At 27.9% G+C, this 25,045-nt stretch overlaps 5 protein-coding genes across 5 annotated transcripts; 2 read left to right on the forward strand and 3 right to left on the reverse strand.

Moving 5' to 3' along the window:
* Positions 1–626: 626 nt before the first annotated feature.
* On the forward strand, positions 627–2,009 carry PGO_140890 (hypothetical protein; the record flags this gene model as incomplete). The annotated part of the gene is made up of 1 exon (XM_028690083.1): positions 627–2,009. The coding sequence occupies one exon, from the start codon at positions 627–629 to the stop codon at positions 2,007–2,009; it is 1,383 nt and encodes a 460-aa protein (XP_028545884.1).
* A 793-nt stretch (positions 2,010–2,802) lies between these two features.
* On the reverse strand, positions 2,803–5,942 carry PGO_140900 (tyrosine recombinase; the record flags this gene model as incomplete). The annotated part of the gene is made up of 13 exons (XM_028690084.1): positions 2,803–2,901; positions 3,069–3,129; positions 3,285–3,344; positions 3,455–3,491; positions 3,726–3,820; positions 3,930–4,080; positions 4,185–4,245; positions 4,445–4,558; positions 4,717–4,777; positions 4,926–4,984; positions 5,100–5,163; positions 5,293–5,383; positions 5,549–5,942. The coding sequence occupies 13 exons, from the start codon at positions 5,940–5,942 to the stop codon at positions 2,803–2,805; spliced, it is 1,347 nt and encodes a 448-aa protein (XP_028545885.1).
* Positions 5,943–9,854: 3,912 nt separating this feature from the next.
* Positions 9,855–14,129, reverse strand: PGO_140910 (mRNA-decapping enzyme 2; the record flags this gene model as incomplete). Its single annotated transcript, XM_028690085.1, has 1 exon — positions 9,855–14,129. The coding sequence occupies one exon, from the start codon at positions 14,127–14,129 to the stop codon at positions 9,855–9,857; it is 4,275 nt and encodes a 1,424-aa protein (XP_028545886.1).
* A 4,422-nt stretch (positions 14,130–18,551) lies between these two features.
* PGO_140920 (hypothetical protein, conserved) lies at positions 18,552–19,634 on the reverse strand (the record flags this gene model as incomplete). The annotated part of the gene is made up of 1 exon (XM_028690086.1): positions 18,552–19,634. The coding sequence occupies one exon, from the start codon at positions 19,632–19,634 to the stop codon at positions 18,552–18,554; it is 1,083 nt and encodes a 360-aa protein (XP_028545887.1).
* Positions 19,635–22,994: 3,360 nt separating this feature from the next.
* Positions 22,995–24,432, forward strand: PGO_140930 (60S ribosomal protein L24; the record flags this gene model as incomplete). Its single annotated transcript, XM_028690087.1, has 3 exons — positions 22,995–23,174; positions 23,364–23,513; positions 24,274–24,432. 3 exons carry the CDS (start codon positions 22,995–22,997, stop codon positions 24,430–24,432), a joined length of 489 nt encoding a protein of 162 aa, XP_028545888.1.
* Between the last annotated feature and the right edge of the window lie 613 nt (positions 24,433–25,045).

The following is a 25,045-nucleotide window of genomic DNA, read 5'->3' on the forward strand; positions in this document are numbered from 1 at the left end:
CTTTTCAACTTTTTCAACCTTTTCAACCTTTTCAGCCTTTTCGATAGGCATCCCCCCGTGTGCTGCGCAAAGGGTCAACGCAGGTTTGCAACTTGTGTGGGCAGTCTGCCGTGCACATTCATTGGGCTCTATTGCTTGTATTTTCACTCATTCGTTTATTGCTTTTTCACATGTTGACATATGTAAATGAAGGAAAAAATATCATTAATGGGAAACACTTTTTTTTTCACATTTAACTGAAATAATATTCATGCTAACATTTAAAATTCAGGTATTATCCTTTTTTTTTTTTTTTTTTTTTTTTTTTTCTCCCCCCAATTTATGTTAGTACAGAATAAAGGGGCTTCAATGACTTATTCATGAATTACAAAATAGAAAATTGCAGTACTACGGTGTATATATATATATATATATATATATATGTATATGCATGCATATATATGCAGAGGTGCAAGTATTTTAAATGTAAAGATATAATGTTCTTACTGTTCACATGTGTAATTACTAAATTTTTGCGAACGTGTAATCTTCAAGTGGTTGACCTAATTTACGAGGGCTCCCTTGATTGAGCACCAAACAGAAGTGGGGAACTTTTTTTTTTTTTTTTTTTTTTTTTTTTCCCACAAATGAACTCACTAAATGACGACAAGTTGGAAAAAATTTCCAACAAGGAGCTCATTCGGCGGATTATAGAGTTGCAGAATTCTTTGTTAATTATTTCTGATAATTTGGAGTTATTAAAATACAAAAATAAAATATTAGATGAAGAGAATAAGAATTTAGAAAATCATATAAAAGATATTGTGAATAATGTAAAAACAGAATTTAGCCAAAATTTTGAAAATAAAAAGTCAACACCGTCGATTTATGCCCCCCTTAAGCGCACAACCGATGGAACAACCGATGGAACAACCAATGACACAACCAATGAATCAACCGAGGACTACAACAATTTCGACAATGAAAAGAATGTTCATCATAAACCATGTTATGGAACAACATACGTAGATCCTGATGTTGTTGAAGAGGTTCCAGGTACGCATGTTCCATATGGTTATGCATTACCTAACAATACACCTCAAAAGGTCTCAGATCAAACAACATGCAGTGATACACATTTGGGGCAAGATAAAAATTTTCATAGAATAGATACAAACAATACTGAAAATGCGTACAGAAATTATGGTAAAGATGTAGGACAACATATAAATAATAACAACAAAGAAAAAAAAAAGGATGAAAATTCCAATTTTTTAAAAGATCAAACAAAAAGTAATATTTATAATTTATTTATGGAAACTGAAAAATTAAATTCCATATTTAACATTGCATCCAATGTTCTCAGCAATTCCTTTTTTAATACATCAAAGGAACATGATGAGAAAAAAAAGGGGAATCAACATGTCCAAATTCACAAAAGGGCAGGTTCAAAAGAATTAAATAACCCTAAACATATGGCTACTAAGAATTGCAAACTTAAGTGTAATTCAACGGAGGAAAATTCTTTGGACAAAAATAATCAAAACCTTTCAGGTATTGATGTTTTAGGAAACGATAGAAGCAGGAGGAGAACTTTGGTTTTAATGAATAGGGAGAAGAAAAAAATGGAGGAAGTAGAGAAAACGGAAGAAGTAGAAAAAATGGAGGAGGTAGAAAAAATGGAAGAAGTAGAAAAAATGGAAGAAGTAGAAAAAATGGAAGAAGTAGAGAAAACGGAAGAAGTAGAAAAAATGGAGGAAGTAGAAAAGATGGAAGAAGTAGAAAAAATCGAAGAAGTAGAGAAAACGGAAGAGGTAGAAAAAATCGAAGAAGTAGAGAAAACGGAAGAGGTAGAAAAAATGGAGGAAATTTCCTCTGAGGAAGATATAAAAATAGGGGAAAAAGAAACATCTAGTGATGAGGAGAACAAAGTAGATGGCAATATTTTTCAGCAGTCTAATTTATGCCAAAATGAAGAAAATCAAAATGATATGAAAAGCCAAAACGATGGGGCTGATAAAGCAAATTAGATCATTGATAAGGATGAGAATTGTATTAAAATGGAGGGTTATAATCTAACACACGATGAAAAATATTAGTGACTAAGAGTTGTCATTATAAATGGGTAACATTTCATTTGGGTTCATAAAAGAATACGAATGGTTGTGTTTCATACGAAATAGAAAGATAGAAAAAAAAAAAAAATATATATATTATTCAACTGTTTTATAAAATAAAGTGTTACGATATGGGTGTGCCATAAGGTAAAAAATGGAAAAAGAAGATGAAGAAGAAAAAGTAGGAAAAAACAGGGATAAAATGTATATACCATAATATAGTACACAGTGGTTTAGCACAACACATGTTATGTTGTGGCAATACGAAATAACAAGGTGAAATAACAAAATAGTGCATAACAATTTATGCAGACATAAAAAAATTATTTCTTAATCAAATATGACTATATATATATATATATATATATATATATATATATATATATATATGTGGTGTTGATGAAGAAGAAAATACAAAAATAGAAAAACACAAATGATAAAAATTACATAACTTCTGCATTATGGCAGAGAATGTACAGAATTTTTTTTCGTATATGTAAAAGAACAGATTGACGAAAAAATTAGGAATTCACTAGTTTAGTAGGTAACAATATACGTACATTTGAGTGTATATATATATATATATATATATATATATATATATATATATATATATATATATACATACACGTGGAATAAAACAAATTTAAAAATGCTAATTTAATCAAACGCGCTTTGCATGCAGGAATTTCCATCAGACATCCCCCTATATTTTGAAGTTATCCAAGCCATCCCTGATTATGTTATTTCCCGCTTTTGTATATGTGTCTAATAACATTTTTGACGAGGAGTGACGCATAATTGCCTGCACAGAAAAAATTTCAAAGTTATATTGTCTGGTATATATGAGGAAATTGAGCTCTCCCTCCCCCCCCCCCCCCCCCCCCCAAAGAAAAAAAAAAAAAAAAATTTATGTTTTACTAAAGTACATATATATACAAAGGTCTCAACTGAATAAACGTAAGAACATACTTGTGCTACAGGCAAAGGGACAGGGGGATTTGACGTTGCAGCTATAGTTGCAAATGAGTGCCTATAAAAGGTGGAATCAATATTGTAGCAACAAAAGATTTTAAACATTTGATCAGGATTAAATGAAATTGTGGCAAAAAAAAGACTGTATCTTTTTTTTTTTTTTTTTTTTTTTTTTTTATTTATTTTATTTAATTTTTCTCCTTTTTTTATTACCTTAGAAGGTAGGGGAATATTCTTCTTTTTTTTCCGTCTTCACTAATTTCCAGTCCAGCTCTGAAGAAAAAATTCAGCACATAGTGGTTATTCCATGTGTGCATAATACACAAGCACGCATTATAATATCATTTCATTGTACATTAAAAATGTGATAAACATTTCCTTACCGTTTGGCTGCCCCCTTTAGTGCTGTTTTAAACGTTTCTGTAAAAATGTAAAAACAGAAATAAATAAAAAATAAAATTGAATAATGAATAGATAAATGACCAGATGTTATTTGTTACATATATAATGTCTATGTGTAAACATTTAAGGGTGTGTGTAATGGATAAGGAATTTTGAAAAATACATGCATTTTTTTTTTTTTTTTCTTTATTTTTCTTCTTTTTTTTTTTTTTTTTTGACAATATTGTTTATATTTTTTAAAACAAAACATACTTAATTGAGTCTTCTTGTTTGTGTAATTAAATTTATTTTTTATAATCTCAGAGTAAAAACATAGTCCCTTTAGTGGCCTATTCTCTATCTCCCACCTATTTCAAAAATAAAACAATTAAACAAATATTGAAATAGTCAAAAATATAAGACTTATAATATAACTAATAGTATAAATGTGCACACAAATATACAATGTAGGAATACCATTTCATCAATTCATTGTAGGCAAAATTTGTCATAGGAATTGCCGTGTTACTATATTTTGTTTTTTGTCCTTTAATGAAAATTTCCTTTTTTTCAAAATTTATATCTTCCCAAAAAATTCGTAAGACTTCAGATGGACGTAATCCTATACCTTTATAAATTTTGTTAAATCATATGATTTTATAAAAACAAATGTCGAAAAAATATAGTTTTCACTAATGGAATACTTATAAATGTGTTGTAATGTGCTAATACCTATACTTAAGGCAAATATTGCCCTGTGCATCTCACTACTATTGTTTAGCAGCAATTCTATCTGTAATAAGAAAATTTAAAATCATGTGGAGAGAAAAGGAAAAAATTTATTGGAACGAGCAAGAATAGTGGAGTGAAGGTGAACTTGTGCAAATATACTTGAACGATGATCTTTTTGGCTTCATCTCTTTCATCTCATCTCATTTTGTTTATTTTATTTTATTTATTTCCAAAGATTGGAAGATACCCTTTTTACATACTTCTTTTGGGGACAAAGGAATAATCTTTCTTCTTGGAATCGTGCTCTTCTTAATTTTACGAAAATTGTGTACGCTTTTTAGATAGTCCCGATATAATGCATATTTCAGTGATTGCTGCATGCATATAGAAACGTAAAAAAAATTAGAGAACCAGGTAGAGACGTGCTATTTTAAAAAACATATATTTAATTATGACAAAAAAAAAAAAAAGAGAAGGACATCATTTATATTTCAATATATATATCCTTTGAGTGAGTCTAGTTTTGTCCTACTTGATACGTGGATTGGTATAAGGCCATCGTCCTAGGTGAACAATTTTTTGATTTTAAGTATCTATAAAGATATTGGTAAAAAATTGAGGAAAAAAAAAAAAAAAAAATAAGACACTTATACGAAAAAAGGTTCGCAAAAAAATGCAAAAACATTTTCTAATTCTGTTTTTTCGTTAATATGTATACTTGGTTGTGATACAAAAATATACTTTAAAAAACTTTCCCAGTTGTTTGGTCCTAATTCATGCAGCTCATGTTTTCCTAGTTTCTTTAGAAAAAAAAAAAAAAAAAAAAAAAAAAAAAAAATGGTGAAACTTTCCTAAAATAATAAGGTAACAAATTTTGAGCAAAGAAAAAATAAAATTTGAACTTGTTTGCTTTACCGATAAAATGTCATTCCAGAAGCCCTTCTCTACCCTGTACGTATTATCACTTACTTCCTCCTTTCTGCAACAAAAAAAAAAAAAAAAAAAAATGAAGACGTGAGTACAAGCCAATTTATCACTACTCATTGTTATTCCATTTGTATTTTTTTATTCCTTCCTTGCAAATGCATGTGCAAGAAAAGACACATACCTGAGCGGCAAGTAAATGTCCTCTATATATTTTTTTAATTTAATTTTCTCCACTGATACATTCGTGCCACAGTAAATACAAAACTTTACTCCTAAGAATAGGACCAAGGGAAAAGGAGGTCATTAATATTCAACATCTCCTTATGGTAATATGTGTACAACATGGGTTAACCATTTCACGAGTATATGAACAAATATATCAACACAAAGATTCATACACTCATTCTTGCATTTCGCATTTGTGTTTTTGTTCCTACTCGGTTTTAATGTCTTGTTGCATGTTTTACATTTAAGCAAATTAATTTTTTTTTTTTTTTTTTTTTTTTTTTTTTTCATTTTCCCCAATTTAACTTCCTTCAACCCAGTGTTGTCTATTTGCGAGATATGAGTTCCCAAGTCACCGTCACCCGTCGCTTCCGTTTCGTCCGTTTGGTCAATTTCTTCCGAATCCTTCCCCCTTAAAAAGATTTTTTTCTTTTTCACAGGAGCACACTTGTACTTGGTATATATCTTTTGAGTGTATTCTTGTCTGTTGTCTTGCTTAATCACAGTAAGATGAAAAACATGTGTCTTACTTACAAAAAAACTGGTAGTGTATCCAATATATTTCAAGATCATGAAGCAACAAAAAACTTTTAATGTAATATGCATGGTTTATTTTTCCTTTTTTTTTTTTTTTTTCTTTCTTTTTTTTCTTTCTAGATTCAAATGGGGAAAGATATGCATGATGCGAATTTGACAGCCACATGAAAGTCGTATTTTTCTTTTTTTCCTTTTCTTCCTTTTTTTTGACGCTCGCGTCAAGTAGCTCTTATGCTTGACTCACTAAAAGGAGCGCTCCACGCTGAAGTGATCCTCATTTGCATGCTCTTTAAAAAATGTGCTTATCAAAAGCAACACACTTGAAAGAGTTGCAAAAAGGAGAAAACTGTTGATGTAATATTCTCTTTTTTTTTTTTTTTTTTTTTTTTTTTTTTTCAGAATTTCATCTTAATTAATTTTCCAACTAGGGGAGAAAATTTCACCTGAACATTTGGTGCATATTCTCCAACACTAGCATACGGAAAAATGAAGAAACATAAAAGTTGTTAAAGTATATAGTGGATGACACATGTGCTTTTAATATTAAAATTATGTGTAGCCCAAGTGAAATATTTAAGGGCAAAATTGTTCTTTAAAAATTATTCCGAAACTATCTTCAACAAAAAAATTTTTATTTAATATATTTTTCTTCATTTTTCATTTTTATATTACTTTATTTTATTTCATTTATTAATGTGTTCTTTATAAATCTTTGTAACACATAGTAGCAACTTCCTTTTAGCTATTTATACCAAACGAATTAAACGGAATAAAATGACAAAGGCGGGAAAAAAAAAAAGAAAAAAAAAAAAAAGTGTGGTTTTCCTAGAATTTGCACGCCTTAATGACTTTTACACAAATGAACTATTACACATGCACAGATATATATATAATGCAACAATTTGAAGAGAATCTTCTGATGTTTTCCTGTACCTTTAAAGTGCTGTATGTGCTCATTTAATACACTGTCTTCCATCACTTTTATATATGCATGCAAACTTTTAAAAAAAATAACAAATTATTTGGTACATAATCAGAACAGGGTCAAAAACAAAAGAACGACAATTGTTTCATTCTTAACGAGTTAAAAGGGTTTTCTTATTTTTCACAATACTGTTGCGCCAACGGTATTAATAATACTTTAACATAGAATAGTGCTGATGGCAATCAAAAGAAATAAGTTCCTTAATAGTTTTAAATAGTAATTTATGTATGCATACATACGTACCAATAAACAATGCACAAAGTGGCCTTCCAAAAGGTTAACTAATACATTAAGGTTGAAAAGTGGGGTAGACAAAAAAGAACTTTAAAAAATTTAACACAAAAAAGGGATATAAATGAAAGAAAAAAAACAAAAATAAAGATTATATAACATCACAACAAAATGGGATTCCTCGGTTAATTATATTTTTTCTATATTTTTTTTAAAAGTAAAATGAAGTGACTTTTTGGAATTGTTCTCTTCATGCTTGTCGTACTTATGTCAAAACGATAGCGACATATTGTGCCCCTGTTTTTCCGTACATCGAAGCATTTTCTTTTTTTAAATCTTAAGTTAATATAATAGAAATAAAGCAGATGGAGACATAATCTTATTACACTATGTTTTCTTTCTTGTTTTGTGTCAACAACTCATTTATACCTTCTTCCCTTCAGTTGTTCATAGTACAAATATTTCTCTACCATGTTAAACTTAAAATGTTCACGCAAAATTTTGAGCAAATATTATAAATGTTATTTTAATCCTTCAGCCTCAATATAACTATATGCATACCTTAATGTATATAGCAATTACTTCCGGGTTCATTTTTTCATTCTGATACTTTATTGTCGTGCGATGAAATTGTCAAAGCAAACTGATACAAAAAAAACATACATACATGCATACATACATATATTCATACATATACTTACTCTTATATGGATAGTCTGCCTCCTTTATTTTATATTGCATTGAATAAATTGTTAACTTATTTTGCATATTTCTAATAATATCTAATTGTTCCCTCCGACCTCTCCAAATAAAAAAAAATTTGAAGACACAAGAACATTAATGTTTATTATGCAAATTCTATTGCAATGGATACATTCACAAATTCGAACGCACACCTAAACGAACAAACACGCAAAACGTGCAGATAATTTACGACAACACAAAGCACGTAAGTACAATTCTACATTCGAAACACACTTAAAAATTAAGCAAAAAAAAAAAAAAAAAAAAAAAAATTGAAAGATTTTTTTAAATGACACATGCTAAATATTGTTTTTTTTTTTTTTTTTTTTTTTTTTTTTAAAAAATTTTCATTTATAAAGTGTTTTTTTTTAAAAAAAAAAAAAAAAAAAAAAAAAAAAAAAAAAAAAAAAAAAAAAAAAAAAAAAAAAAAATTAAAAAATTTTTTTAAATAAAAAATGCTAAAAATTGTTTTTTTTTTTTTTTTTTTTTTTTTTCTTAAAGATATTGCATTTATAACGTGCTTATCGTGTAATAAAAAAAAAAAAAGAATAAAACATTGCTGCTTAGTAATTATTATTATAATAATTATAAAAATAAACATAAAGCACGGTGTATGAACAGTTGTAGACATAAATATATCTGTAACTTTAACTATAATAAAAGCTTATACCAATTTTTAAAATACTACTACAAGTGCAGATGTATTCATGAGATGTGTGTTCATATAAAAAGAAGGCTAACAAGGACAAGTGCATTTACACACATTTCTGTCAAAACCTATACATGTGTACATGCCAATTATAAAGCAAATAGGTACACGAATATAAGCATAGATATGCACATACATATGAACATGTCCTACTGAGGGGTATATGTTCGCATATGGACATACTACCTCATACGACTACAAACGTTAAACGTATTTCATAGACACACACAAGTGCACATAAATTTTGATATATAAATATGCAAAAAAAAAAAAATTAATGATTAAATGATATAACGAAAAATATAAAATGAACAATTAATGATAATATGGAAACACACACATATGTGTATGTATATACATATGTATGCATATGTGAATACTGCATTTTTAATTATACAAAGAAACTACAACCCAAATTCATCGCTTTCGTTGTAATCAAAACATTCGAAAAATACATTAAATAAATTAAAATGTATCATTGTCTATTAATATATAAAAACGTAAAACATCAAATAAAAAAAAAAAAAAAAAAAAAAAAAAATTAACAAGTTTTACATTGTTATAGTTATTAACAACTGAGATATCATTAAAAATTAAAATTTTTCCGCATACACAAATACAAATGTATATACAAAAATATATACACATGATTTGAGTACACACATTCAGTAACAACTCATATATCTTTCATCGCTTTGTGGTAGTACAACCCAAACATCACAACGTTGTTAATAACATAATACATGGGTTTCGATAAAAAAAAAAAAAAAAGTATACACACATGGATACGTGCACACACACATGGATACGTGCACACACACATGGATACGTGCACACACACATGGATACGTGCACACACACATGGATACGTGCACACACACATGGATACGTGCACACACACATGGATACGTGCACATATAAATGGATGGATATGAATAAATGTACATGTCTACACTCAGATTAACCCATATGATATTACTACCAACGAAACTTCTTTAGCCCACGAATAGTGCTCAAGCAAATAAGCTACTCTTTCTACATAATTTTTATCAAAGAAGTTCTGTAGTATCTCTTTCCACATGTTGTCATTTTTACTAAACCTGCTGAAATTCTGATATATTCTTCCTTTAACTCTGCTGTTACGTTCGTTGGTCTCTCTGTGTAACTATAAAAACACGGCATCTCTATTTGACACAGTCATTTTCATTAATTATTTTTTTTCGCAAATATTTCATAAACATCCCTAAAAACTGAGGGAGCACACATATAAAAGCCATCGAATTATAAATCGTTCAAACTTGTTGAAGTAGACTCACTCGAATGGGTTGTAACTATTCAGATGTTTCGATAATTTTTCCATCATCTCCATTTCGTTAAAATTTTTCTCCTCCAATAGATTGCTCCTATTAGATCCATCATAAATAAAATTTTCAACATTTCTCCTCCTGTTTCTATTATTCTCAATTTTTATATTTTCCTTTGATATAACATTTTTGTAGATATCGTACTTTTCATCATTATTAAAGGAATTTTTTTTACACTTCAATGAGGATTGTGATGTGTTAATATTATTCATAAAAATATTATTATTAATCTCATTATTGTAGAATTTGGACAATATTTCCTTTTCACTTAACGCTTTAACATTGTTTTCTGAAACAGCATTTGTCCAGTTGATTTTATTCTGATTATTCTTCATCGAATTTGGAATAGTTGTTGCCATTTCTAATTTACCAGTTCCCTTAATTAAATTTAACAAATATTTTCCTGGTTCATTGGTACTATTACTATTACTATTACTATTATTATTATTACTAATTTTGTCAGTTATATTCGCACTAATATTTCCATTTTGATTGTTTTCATAATGATCCGTTTTTTTATAATCTAAGTCATTATATTCCCTTTTTTCACTCGTTTCTTTATTCATCCTTATATAAGTTTTTGTTAATATATTTTTCACATTTGCGATTTCCTTATAACTAGTGTTCAGTGTATTTCTATACTCAATGTCACTTTCATACATTTCATTATATTTTGTGTTCACATTTGTATTATTTCCATATTTCGATTTGTTCAATTTACTAGTTGAGTTATTTTCCTTTATAGTATTTATATAACCCATATCATAAGAAGTACTGCTATTTTTATAATTCACATCATCCAAAATAATTTTCATCTTCGGATCTTTATAATCTGGACTTTTTAAATATTCATTCAAAATATTAACATTGCTACTGCTCTCCTTGACATTATTTTCATATCCCTGTTTACTCCTCATTTGGTTGTACACAAATTCGTTTTTGTGCAAATCGAAGCAATTTTCAATTTCTTTTTCGTTCACATTCCCCATGCTTAGATTCTCATCCCAAGGCTTAATGTTATTTGTTGTTCCTAAACAGGAACCGTCATTTAGTCTATTCTGCGTGGCACTACTACTGCTACTACTACCATCCTTCATCTTATAACTCTTTAGATGATCACTTGTTTTTGCATCTACTCCTGCTATGCTTTTGCTTAATGTATTAGTCTTTTCGTCTCTTTCTTCCGTGTGGATAACATCAGGGATGAAGTTCATGTTAGAATTTTTACTTCTACTAATTAGCTTATTTGTTGTATCATTTATACAATTGATACGATTTAAATTGTTAACATGGCTAGGACCAACAAAATTGTCCATTTTTCTGCCTCCTTTTGAAATTGTATCTCTATTGGGTTCACAATGGATATTATATCCCTTTATATAGTTCACACCTGTTGTATCAGTGTTCTTGACTAAACCATTTTCGAAAAAACTATTTCCTCCTCCTCCTCCTCTACTACTACTGCTCCTATTACTACTAACACTGCTAATACTTTTCTTTGTATTATCTAATATATCCTTCAAATTTTTACCATTCATTAATAGTGTATTACTGTTTGTTGGGATATCCATGTTCATCTTCATGTTTAGCTTCTCATTTTGTTCATAATTTTCCTTCTTCGATTGCATGAAAATTTTTTTCTCATTTCTGTCATTATTATTGATACTACTTTTACCACAGATTATACCCTCATCGATGTTTGTTTTTTCAGAAACTCCACTAATTTTAATAGTGTAATCACTTCCTTTGTTATTATTATTTCCTATAAGATACGGACTAAACGTATTTTTAACCAATGTGTTCTTCATATATTTATTTGTTTTCTCTTCATTATACAACAACGGAGTTGTATATTCCTCTATATTATATGTTGACTGAATACCGAATTTTTCTTCATTCAACTTGAACATATCCTCAGCACTCCATCCATTGGTATGATTCTGGCCAAAAGTTTTATCATTGCATGCATCTAATTTTTTATTCTTCGTTGGTATATAATGCACAGAGGAATCATCTAATGAATGGTGAGAGTTTTTCATATTTCTTTTTTTATGCTTATTTTGTATTTCCTTCTTATCATTATTCCATTTACCTTTACTGCCATATACTTGTAAATGAAAATTTTTTCTTCTATCCATATCTTGATCATCAAAACTTCTCAAGCCTACTTCTTTCAATCGAAGAGCTGATAAATGTCCTCCCATTCGCATTTTGTTAAAACCGTATCTGTGACCCTTTGTTCCTGACTCATCAAATTCAACATAATAATTCCTATAACTATTATAACCATTATATGTTTTATTGTATACATTGTTATTTTTTCCATGGTATACTACTTTATTGTTACTACTACCACTGCTACTAATACTGATTTTTTTATTCTGGTTATTAACCATTAGGTTTATCTGTTTCGGGAGAATTTTTCCTGCACCACTATTTACATCTTTTATGATGGAAGAGCAGTATTTCTCTGCTTCTTCATATTCATCCTGATGGTATGAATCATTTCCACAACTAATAATTTTGTGCGTTTCATTTTTCATATTTTTCGAATTACTACTGTTGATTCTAATCGTTTTATTATACGTACTTCTAAGCGAATTTCTGTTGCAATTCTTTTCTACATCTGCACTATAAATATTTTCACCTAGAACTTCGTTTAAATTAGCTGGCTCAGGGGAAAGCACAAAACTACTTCTTAATATATCTGTTCTCCTCAATGGCACAATTGAATCGTCTACATGTTCATATACCTTTTTATTCCCAATGGATTCAATCCCTATCTTATTATATGTATTTTCTGCAGCATAAGCACTTTCCTTCAAAAGAGAATTCATCATATTTTTCCGAAAATCTTTGCAATCTGTGCTACAATGCAATGGCATATCTGTTTTTTTATTTTCTTCAACTTTCTTAGCAACCATTTGTTGTTTCATATGTTTATATGCGTTGCAGTGTTCCACATTTGGTCCAATATTTATATTATTTATCATCTTATTATCACCATTATTTGGAATGGGATTACTATCCTTACGAACTCTATTTTTTGTAAATGCTACCCTATTTTTTTCTTCAATTGGGGAATCCATAACACTGTCATAATTTGAATTCGATCTTAAATCTTCTTCCTCCTGTATGCAAATTTCTTCGTTCATTTCGATAAGCAACTTTTCATTCTCATCATAACATTCTTCTAAATCATCATCACTCTTGAATAAACCTATGTTTATTATTTCTTTCGAATTCAAGTTAACGATCTGAAGTTTTTTAATAATATCTTCTTCAACTCCACTAATTTGATATTTATATGCTTGTATACCTCCTGATAGGTAGGAATTTCCTTCCTTTAGCTTCTTTGCATGTACAGATTTCCTTAAAATTTCTATCCATTTGATTAAATTCGGAATAAATGGACCAACAAACCACTCATTTATACGTTCCTTTTTATTTTCAAAGAGGATACTTTTTTTATTTTTTGAATTTATATACTCTAAAAGTTTTTCTATTTCAAACCATCGAATGGCACCAATTTCTTTTCTTGTTTTAGGTTGAAAATTTGTTTCTTCTTTTACACCTGGAATTATGAACAATTTTATTGGCTGATCTTCTATATGAGTTTCAATATAAACCTGTTCATCTATGTATGGAAATATGTCAATTCCTATTTCTTCATAAATTTCTCTGCATGCACAAACGGAATCTTCTTCCAGTTCATCAACCTTCCCTTTTGGAAAGGACCAGCTATCTGTACTCCATCCTTTCACTAATAAACATTTTTTTAAATTATGATTTAAAAGAATTGCACCTCTTAAAGGTATAGTTCTACAATATCTTCTCCAATTTAGAGAAAACTTCTCATGGGCTGATGGTGGCACATATTTTTTTAATATTGGACAATCATCACATATTAAATAACCAAATATTTTTAAACTTAATTTTGGCAACTTGTCAGGATATTTTTCTTGCCACATATCATCATACCACCAATATGCTTCCTGAATTTGAAAATATAAATGCACATGATCCTTTAGTAGAAATTCTGGAAGTAAAGCTATGAACCTTCCATAACAATCTAATAAAGCATCATCCAGTAATTTTTTATCCTTCGCTAACTGTTTAATCCTGTGTGCACTAAAAACCTTTTTACATTTTGTACTATTGTTCAGATGTTTATTCTGCAAATTCTTCTTCATTTTGTTTTTTGTACCTTTTATTAAATTCATTTTGATTTTCAACGGATCGTAAATATATATTACAGTAAACCCAAGAAAACATGATTCTAATTAAAAATGCAGGAAAAAGGGGTGTCACATAAAAAACTGCATATACACAAAAAACTTCTATATGTACGTGCAAATTATGTATGAATGTACAATTATACTGGAAAATATGCTTAAATGTACATACATATTCGAACAAATGCGTTCTGGAAAAACAAAATTTAAATTACATAAACATGTATAACGTTTTGTATTTTCCCTTCCCCTCAAAAAAAAGTGGCTAAAAAGTTGCTAAAACATGGAAAAAAAAATGGAAAAAAAAAAAAAATCTGAAATGGTTAACCATAATGTATTGCACATCTTATATATTAATATTATTCAGTTTTTATAAAAAATTAACGCATACATAGGTACTTGTGTACATAAGTGATTTTATGTAAACAGACTTACACATTTATGTGCTTAACTAATTATATATTTTTACTTGCCTTAATTATTTTATCCTTATATTAATAGGGACATATTTAAAAAAAAGAAAAAACAATAACAAAGTGTATATATATATATATGTGTAGATATACATGGCAATAATGATAAATGGGCAGAAGGGGGAGGAGGAAGGTCAAGTAACAAAGTGTAGCGTGAATAATGTGGTAAAACAAACAAAAATGTGTTGGTATATTTTGTTTATATAAAAATGTAACATGAAGGGGCTGTTCAAATTACTCTCAAAATAAGCACGTATAATACTTATGCATATACGTGTGTTCATGCTTATATATATGTATAAACTCTTTAAAGTGGAGCGTATACACATATATGTGTATGCATAGACGGGTGTATGATATCTACATATATATGTGCTTATGCGTAATGCAAAGCAACTAAGTAAAAAAAAAAAAAAAAATTAAAATAAAAAACAGAGATAAATTGTTTTTTAAATTTTATATCAAAGTATAATGTATCCTGAGTGACTGATGCGTTATACCTATCATACATATATATATATATATATATATATGCACATGTATAAAGCCTTCTTTTGAAATAAGAAATAAACAATTAAATAGATTATGTTATTCCTTATTTTATTGTTATTTCCACTTCATCTTTTTTCCACACAAACCAATCAATAAAATGTTACCTCTGGCAGTGTTCATAAATGTGAAAATTGGAAATAATAGAAAGACAAATAAGGTGGATGAGTTAAAAAAAAAAAAAATTGATATAAACACATGCATTAGTCGTATGAGAATAAAATTTAACAATGCACTATGCTTAAATGTGATGAAAAACGAAAAAATTTGTATACACATATACGTTGTATATGTTTTCACACTCCACTTATGCGTACACTTGCATAAGATATACACATTTAATTATAAATGTTTATTCAAAAAAAAAAAAAAAAAAAAAAAACGTATAGTGAATGAATTAAAAAAACATGACTTCTTTATATCACTTTATTTAAATTAAAAAATATATGTAAAGTGTTTATAATCCTTTTTTTTTTTTTTTTTTTTAAACACATTAAGTTGTGTTTCTAAATTTCCATATTAACATTTTCGAAGAAACGAAAAAAAAAAAAAAAAAAAAAAACTGTCATCTTTTATATTTTCATTCTGAATTTTGTAAAGTATATATATAATTTCATATACACACAAGTACATAGTTCATTTTTACTACTCTCTGTATTGTGTCTTTCACAAATATATGTGTATATTCCAAAATGTTAACGGAATACAAATGTTTAGTATCATGCTAAGTAGGTACACTTTTTAAATGGATGCATTGCCAAATGCTTATAGTAAATCGACTTGCAACTATGTTGGGTAATGAAAGGGTTACTAAAGCACATGTGCATATTTAGCACATACCTACGGGTACATGAGGAAGTATACCTGCGTACATGTATATACATAAATATATATATGTTATGTATAAACAAAAAAAAAGAAAAAAAGAAAAAAAAAAAAACAAACTCTTCATACGTATATGTGTTTGTGCATTTATATGTATACATATGTACATGCATGACCAGTGTATGTACATACCCTTTGCATATATGTCTGCATATAAAAGTTACACATATAGCTTCATATGTATATATATATATATATATACAACTTGTGCAACTTGATGCTCAAGAAGTCAAAAGTATAAAAAAACAAAATAAGAAGGAAAAACAAGGAACTTTTGTGCCCTTGGGGAAATGTTTAATTCTAGGGGAAAGTAACCTTGTTTCAAAACTTTAATTACAGATATGTTTATGGGCACATGCAATTATAAGGATGTACATTTATAAGTGTATACATTTATATGCATATACCTTTATAAGTGTATATATATATATATATATATAAGTATATACTTTTTTTAGTATATACATTTATAAGTATATATATATTTATAGGCAAATACATTTAAATCAATATGACACATGTGCTTATGTATATAATAAATAAACTTACATTTTTGCTTGTCAAACAAAAGGAAATATTGGGAATAAAATAATCGTTGTCAAAAACTACACTATATTATTATAAACAACTTGAAATTAATAAAGAGAGATTCAAAAAAAGAAAAAAAAAAAAAAAAAAATCAAGTAATGCCATTTTGCATGATATGCCTTTCGTGAACATGCGTAAAAACTTATATAGAAGTGAATGTGATACGCACTACATATACATTTGTACGTTTATTTTGTACTTATGTGTATGTGATTGTTTATGAATACAATGAGGAGACGTCTGACAAAAAAATTGTTAAAATGATTTACGCTTCTTTTACATTTAAAAAAAAAAAAAAAAAAAAAAAAATTGTAACAAAGTTTTTTTGCCTTTTTTTTTCGACACTTTTTAGCTTAAATGTCAATCTTTATTTGAATGCGATTATTTATGCGCGCCCTCGAGGACATATTTTTTTTTCATTTTTTTTTTTTTAAATTTAAAGTTTATCAATTAAAACTATATGCATGTTTATATATATATATATATATATATTGTACGTTCATGCAATGGCATGAGCCACTAATTCAGTTTTTCTGAATAAAATTTAACTTCGATTTCGATTGCTCAACTTTAAAAAAAAATTGTACCACAAACCACAGCGGTAATACAAAAGTTTTCCAAAACGCATATACTGTACTTTGTGTACACTTAACTATATATTTTTTTACAAAGAAAAAAAAAAGAAAAAAAGAAAAAGCAATTATATTATTTATAATAAATATAGGTACAAAAATACGTACAACAATTATATCAACATTTTCATCAAAAAAAAAAAAAAAAAAAAAAAAGAAAGGCTAAGTTTTTCAATATTTAATTTCTTAACGTCTTAACTTAATAATGAATAAAAAAAAAAAAATATTTGGCCATTCGTAAACAAATAAAATCTGTTAAGGAAAAACAGAAAGTGCATGTTAACAACAGCTTATGCATAACACATGCTGATATAATAATGCAAATATTATTTCCTTTTCTTTTATACCCTCCTATGTATGAGACATGTATTAATTTCTTCCTCGAAAAATAAAAAATTATGTATTTTAAACGAATATGTTTAGAAATGCATATAAAAAAGAAGAAAATTGAACCGTACATATAGAATATACATAGATTCTTATTCCCCACAGAATAACATAATTTAATATACTCCTTAACTCATCTAATTACACATCGTTTTTCCTGTTTGTAGTTGGAACTATATATGAACACATTGCACACGGTCTAAAAAAAAAAAAAAAAAACTTAATACATTTTTAAAAGGGTTTATCGAATAGTCACATGGGAGGAAGGGATGTGCTGTGGAACGTTAAAAAAAGGTTCCAATTCAACACCTATATATATGTATATATATATATACATATGATATACGCGTGTGCGTTCACAACGTCCATACTATTGCGTGCATATAAGCGCAACGTTAAATGATGTTAACCTTGATAATCATGCACAAGTTAGGGTAAAAAAAATTTACTGAATAAGCAAAAGTTAAAAATAATTAAGTTTTCCCTTCGGGAGTAACTAAAAATTCAATCCGAATCTTGCACTGTGTATAAAAAAAGACAAATAAATTTTTTAATTCAAACGAAAAAAAAAATATAATAATAATAAATATGGTTAACTAATGTTGTGGCGAACAAGTGAAAAAATAAAACTATAAACAAATGAATTGATAAAAAAAAAAAAAAAAAAAAAGTAGAAAAAAGTGCACATATGATGTAGATTTTTTTTTTTTTTTTTATATTTCCCCATAACTGCAAATGGATGACACATGTTTAGCATCCACCTCAGTGCATATATCTATATGTATATACACTTCACCATTTAGCATAAAAACAAGAAAAAAACAAACAAAACAAAACAAAGCAAGGAAGATGTACATGTGTCAATAAAAGGAGGACATGAAGAATAATCTCCCCAGTTATATGCCCAACCCTATGTACAACAATTTCTCGTCGGGCAAGACAACTACCCCTTCTGGTAATGTTGAATTTGAAATATTATCCAAATGCTCCACATGTAACTTTTTAATATAATATTCTATTATTTTTTCTTCATTGGGTGGAGGGGGGTTCTTTTTTAATTCTCCTTCTAATAGAGGCATTAGTTTTGTTTTAAGTAAGAATAATAAATTCTCGAAATGACTAGTAAATGTTATTTTACAATAGTACGAGGAAACATCAAGAGCTGCGTAAATTAGGCAAAAGTAAACGTACTTTTTTCTTCTAAAAGCACTATTTAGCAACTCCGATATGTAACTCCACACTTCTCTGGTATCATTTAAAATTATAAAAATGGAAAGATGTAATTTTGTAAATTCTTCAAAACGTGAAAAATTGGAATAAACATTTTCATCATTTTCCTTAAGTATGATATTATATAAATCTTCCTTAGCCATTTTTTTTAAATCTTCTGATTCTTCTAAAAAAAGCGGAATTGTGAACATACACTTGTAAGCTATGATACCTTTATAAATAAAATATGCCTTTTTATAATTTGAAATAATAAGGGATAAAAATCCTGCAATACCCCATATGGAAGCATTCGACTGATTAGCCTTTTCACCATTTAATATTCCCAGAATACCATCTATTATTGAAAATAAGCAATAATCCGATAAATATACATTATCTAATTTTAAAATATCATTGTATAAATTTCTTAAAATACTAAAGCATTTTAATATTTGTTCTGTTATGTTACTTATTAAGTTATTAACACTCATTACGGATCTTTTTATAGTTCTTATAATTAGTTGTATATTTTCATCCTTCAATGATTCTATGTGTTTTTTATATGTCAGTATGTAGATTAGTGCAAATTCTCTTGCCAAAATACACTTGTCTGAATGATAATTTAAATTATCAAATTTTAAGGAACGAAAACTTTTCAAAAGATGACTTATGTCTGATACATCTTGGTATTTTACAATACTTTCATTTAATCTTTTTTTCGTTTCATCATCAATTATTAAATTATCTTCTTTCCATTCAAAGAATTCCATTTTGTACAAAATTTTTCTTTTCTTTTTTTTTTTTTTTTTTTTATTCCTCCCAAAGGAATCAAATATTGTGTCAACTATTATTTTCCCAGTATTATGTTGCACTTAAAAATGTTACACCTATATATATCTATGCCACTTTATAACATATATTTATTGTGCCTTCTATGCACGGTAATTATATATATCTCATTTGAAAGTAAAAATTTTTATACTTTGCTCCGTTCATAACTTATAAAATTTTTAGTCTTTTTCATCCCTTCTTTAAAATGGCCAGAAAAAATTTACTTTATTTTGTACAAATATATTTCATATATATGTTTGTGTGCGCATGCCCACTATGCGTCCCTTCTACATCCAACGAAGGTTCAGAGCAGTTGTTTGTAAGTTCGCGTTGATGGAATAAATGGTAAGACAAATTATATATACACGTGTAAATGTATATATGTATGTGTATAATGTATAAGGGCTTTTATCCCAATTAGAGAAACATTTTTTTTTTTTTTTTTTTTATTCTTTTGTAATATGCCCCACAGTGATAACAAAAATATATTCCTTTTCCCTTTTCAGAATTCGAAAATGGAATAAGAACATTGGCAAAAAGTGAATTGCAATAAGAAGTATAATAATAAGCTGTTATGCATTTAAAAGATTGCCAATTATTTAAAATTTAAAAATATCTTTTCTTTATAAATCATTTTTTTTTTTTTCTCTTTAGCAAAATGGGAATTTTGACAAAGTTTTTTTTCTCTCCTTTTTCTTTATAACAAAAAAGTTTTACTAAAAAATGAGGATGTCACAAAATGGTAGGAAAAATATATGAAATAATGCAGAACAAAATAGGAGAATTGTATATGCAAAGATTATTTTTATTTTTAAAAATTTCCTTCTCAGTTAAAAAACATCAGCCATAAATGTTTTTCCCTAAAATGGCTACTTACCACCTTGGTAACTTTCTTCCATATTTTAACAAAAAAAAAAAAAGAAGAAAAAAAAAATAGATAATAGAAAAATATTCCTAAAATAATACTTCTTACATGTCATATAACATTACAAAATATACCTCAAATTAATGAATAGAAAACAAAGTGGAAATATTGCGAATTTTAAAACCTGTTCGCAATTCCTTTCGCTTTATCGGAAGATACAAAAATATAATACATCACCAACCTTCAGTAAAATTTCATCACGTGGTGAAAGGAACAAAAATTATATTACACAAAATGAGCGTGTATTATGTCTCATATTATTCCTTTTTCTTCTGAATAAATACGTTTAAGCGTTTTTGAAGTGAAGAATCGTATGGAATTATGCGCCTGCGAAAGTGCAGCAGCATCACACTGAAATGTGAAGGAGGGAGAAGAAGGATCTCTTATTAAGCTTGCTAAATTTAATCAGATTGTATGATGTTGGGTTTGCAATGAATAATATCTGACATCGTTCATGTACACGCATAAGGAGTACCATGAAAAAGACCATGCATATATGTTTATATACATAGATATATATATATATATATTACTACATACACATTCACTAACTTGACTCATGCTTTAATTCCAACATTTGCGGAAGTGGAAGAGCCATGCATAAATATACATTATATTATATATGCATTATATTATATTCATTATATATATATGTATATACCTTGAGTAGCCCTTTATACACACTGCACGGTGATAAATCATATGCACCTGGAAATGTGCACCTATCCCAAGCTATGGCTAGTGAATTTATGAAATCTAAGACCTATATTGTGTCCCTTTCGGAAGAGCCCAAGAAAAAAAAAAAAAAAAATTGGGAATCAAAGTGAAGCTTCCATAATCCATCTAAGAACTGGTCTATACTGTTGAAAAAAAAAAAAAAATGAACACGAATATACACGTAGTTAATAGAGAATTAAACTTTTTTTTTTTTTTTTTTTTTTTTTTTTTTTTAATATTACTACCTATAATTCCGTTTTTTTTGGTATACTTATTTTTTTTACAAAATTATTAGGACATATTGCATGTTATCGCCATGATATATATACCATATAGGGGGGCGAGTTGGAACATCGTAAAAAATGAGGGTACTTGAAATATCAGTTGGGGGAAGTGTTGAAGCGTCGACTCGCCCAAAATATATCTCACGTGCTATTTATAAATAGCACCACTTCCTTCCCATATATATATATATATATATTTATTTATATATGTATAGTATATACTTCCGGTTATATATGCGGACTCCGGACAATACTCTAATTGGAGTCGATACATAACTTACGCGTGTTGTATGAATAGCGCACCACGGAATGGTACGTGAACTTTGCCTTTTTTCTTATCACCCCATGTGCTCCTAAAGAGGCGCTGAGTAAAAAAAAAACTCCACTAGCTAAAAAGCAGAACATAAAAAAAGGTTGATGCAATACAATGCGTGAAATAGCAAATTGTGAAGGGGGGGGAAAAAAAAAAAAAAAAATGTGACACCTTTTTCTTCCTTCTTAGGTTTTTAAAAAGTTGAAATTGAAAGAGAAAAGAAAAAAAAAAAAAAAAAAAAAAAAAAAAAAAAAAAAAAAAAAAAATAATCATTTTTAAAGGAAATTTTAAAAAATGAATTTTCAAAGAAAAAAAAAAAAAGGAAATAAATAAAAGTGACGAATAAGTATTTGTGAAGAAAGTATAAAAAGAATTAATTTAAGAAATTCACCCACTATTTGCGGAACGCAAGTCCTATAAAAAAGGGAAAAGTAAAGGTAATCAACAAAAAAGTTGATTGATTTTAATGATTCGCTGAAAATGTGAAATCGTATACATATATGTGAAAAAATATGTACATAAACAACCGCATATATGAAAGCTAAGAGTATGCTTATGAAAACAGCACATTTACATATCTCTAATCGCCGTGTAAAATGTGAATTAAAAAATATTAGCAATTATCATACAAAAGATAACACACAAAGTGCAGATAGCGCTGTGATTGTGGGGAAGTCATATTTCACACAGAGGAATGCTTGTAATGTTTTTTGTGCTAATCTTTTATATCGCGAGCGAGTGGAGAAAATAATAATAATAAGCACAGAAGTAGTGAGCATAATATAATGATCACAATAGTATATGAGCAAAAATGGCATTACATCCTATATGAAAACAGTTATCACTGTTTTAACTAGTTGTTATAAGATAAAATTGTGTGTGTACTATTTATATGTATGATGCATATGGGTATACCTATGTGTAAAATATTTCTGCACTTCCTCCCCCAACAAATGAGGCCAACTATACAGCCTTTCCCAAACACTATATTCACATTTCCCATTTTTTAAAACATCCCTACAGGTTTTATAAGGATCGATTAAAAACAAAATTACGAACCATGTCATCAATCAAAACAACTGTAAAAACAGAAGCATGCTCCTTTAGTGAGTACAGGATATATCCCGGAAGAGGACAGAAGTTTATTGCAAGAGACGGAAAAGTTTACTTTTATTTATCATCAAAATTTGCTTCACTTGCACATCAGAAGAAGAAGGCAGCCAAGTTGAGATGGACACAGGTAAGTTTTTATGAACAAATAGGAAGTTTAACTTTCTTCTCTTATATAAGGAGGCAGAAGGAAGTGGATTCTCCTTTGCAGTAGCGCTTGTTTGCATAAGTATATCCTATTTACGTGATAAAAGCTATGTGTACCGCCCCCATGTTTTCACCAAACTCTCATTAATGTATTCTCCTCTTAAAAACGCAGACTTGGAGAAGAAATAACAAAAAAACAAAAATTGAAAGCACACAAAGAAGGAGGTATAAAAAAACTATTAAAGTGCAGAAAGCCGTTTGTGGGCTAACTGTCGAAGATATCAGAAACAGGAAAGCCTATGTCCAAAGCATTGAAGCAAAGGTAATAACCATTATAAAAAATAATAAATAATAAACAAGTAAAAATAAATAAAAAAGGAAAAAAAAATAAAGGAATAGATAAATAAAAAAAAAAAAAAAAAAAAAAAAAAAAAAAAAAAAAAAAAAAAAAAAAAAAAAAAAAAAAAAAAAAAAAAAAAAAAAAAAAAAAAAAAAAAAAAAAAAAAAAAAAAAAAACATAAAACCCTTAGTGCAAATATGCTCAAAGTGCCATATAAGAGAAAGGTTTAATAGAACGTATACTATAACCCATGTAAACTGTTCGAATGAGCACACACTGAAGTTTAAGAGTCGTGAATATATTAACAGCAAAAAATATGTTCATGTAGTAAAACTTCAAAAAATAAATTCGGTTTCAATTGCATATATAATATGAAATATCATTTTATAACAAAGTGGAATGTTTTATTCCTTTTTTTTATATATATTTACTGATATTTTATATTATATATTCATATGCCTCTTTTGTGCTTTTTCCTTTTCTTTACTTTTGCTTTGGTTGAGCTAAAAAAAAAAAAAAAAAAAAAAAACACAAAGAGGAAAAACCTAAAATACATACATACATACGAAATATGATATTTGTTCACACATATGAGAGAGACTACGGGAATATCCTATTATTCTGTTTTGTTTAGACCATCAGTTGAACACCACAATAAAAAAATGCTTCGTGTTTGTGTTTTCAGCACAAATGAAACACCTTAACTATTAACTCATCATATATTTCTTATCCTTTGTTATAGAACAAATCTCGAATATCAGGCAAGGAGAAGGATGACAAGAAAAAAGGAAAAGATGATAAAAAAAAAAATGTCGCACATTTTCAACAAAAAAAAGATTTCTCCAAATCCAAACAGATAAATATGGCTAAGACGAAAATGCACAAAATGATGAAGAAATGAATTTGAACATTATTCACATGCATGCTTACATTACATATATATAAGTACACACAAAATGGACTTAACAGAAAAGTTTTGTTCCTATTAGCGCATAAAGAAAGTTTTAATTTTTTTTTTTTTTTTTTTTTTTTTTTTATTTTCCATCTTCATCTTTCTCGTGTTTTTATTATTATTATTTTTTTTTTTTTTTTCCCCCATTGTCCTTTTGTAACATTTCATTTGAATTGAAAACAACGGCATTTTGAATTATAAGAATAGATTTAAAAAAAAAACAAAAAAAAAAAAAAAAAAAAAAAAAAAAACGTGGGTATAATCATACAAAACAAATTAAAGAAAATTCTTGGAAAAACATTGTGGTGAAATACATGAAAAGAAGAGATATATTATCATCTTTTTTCATATATGTACATCAACCAGTCACAAAAATGGACTAAATTTCTCAATTTTATGCTTTATGGTCAAATTCTATTTTCTTCATACTTCAAAATAAAAAATGAAAAAAAAGAAGATAATTCATAAATTTTGCGCTGTTGCAAAAAATTTCCAATGAGGTATAAAATTAACAAACCTTTTCAATTTTACTCCTTAGAACGTTATAACCACTTTACATCTC

Source organism: Plasmodium gonderi (genome assembly GCF_002157705.1).
Source record: "Plasmodium gonderi DNA, contig: Chr14, whole genome shotgun sequence".
Taxonomy (NCBI): domain Eukaryota; phylum Apicomplexa; class Aconoidasida; order Haemosporida; family Plasmodiidae; genus Plasmodium; species Plasmodium gonderi.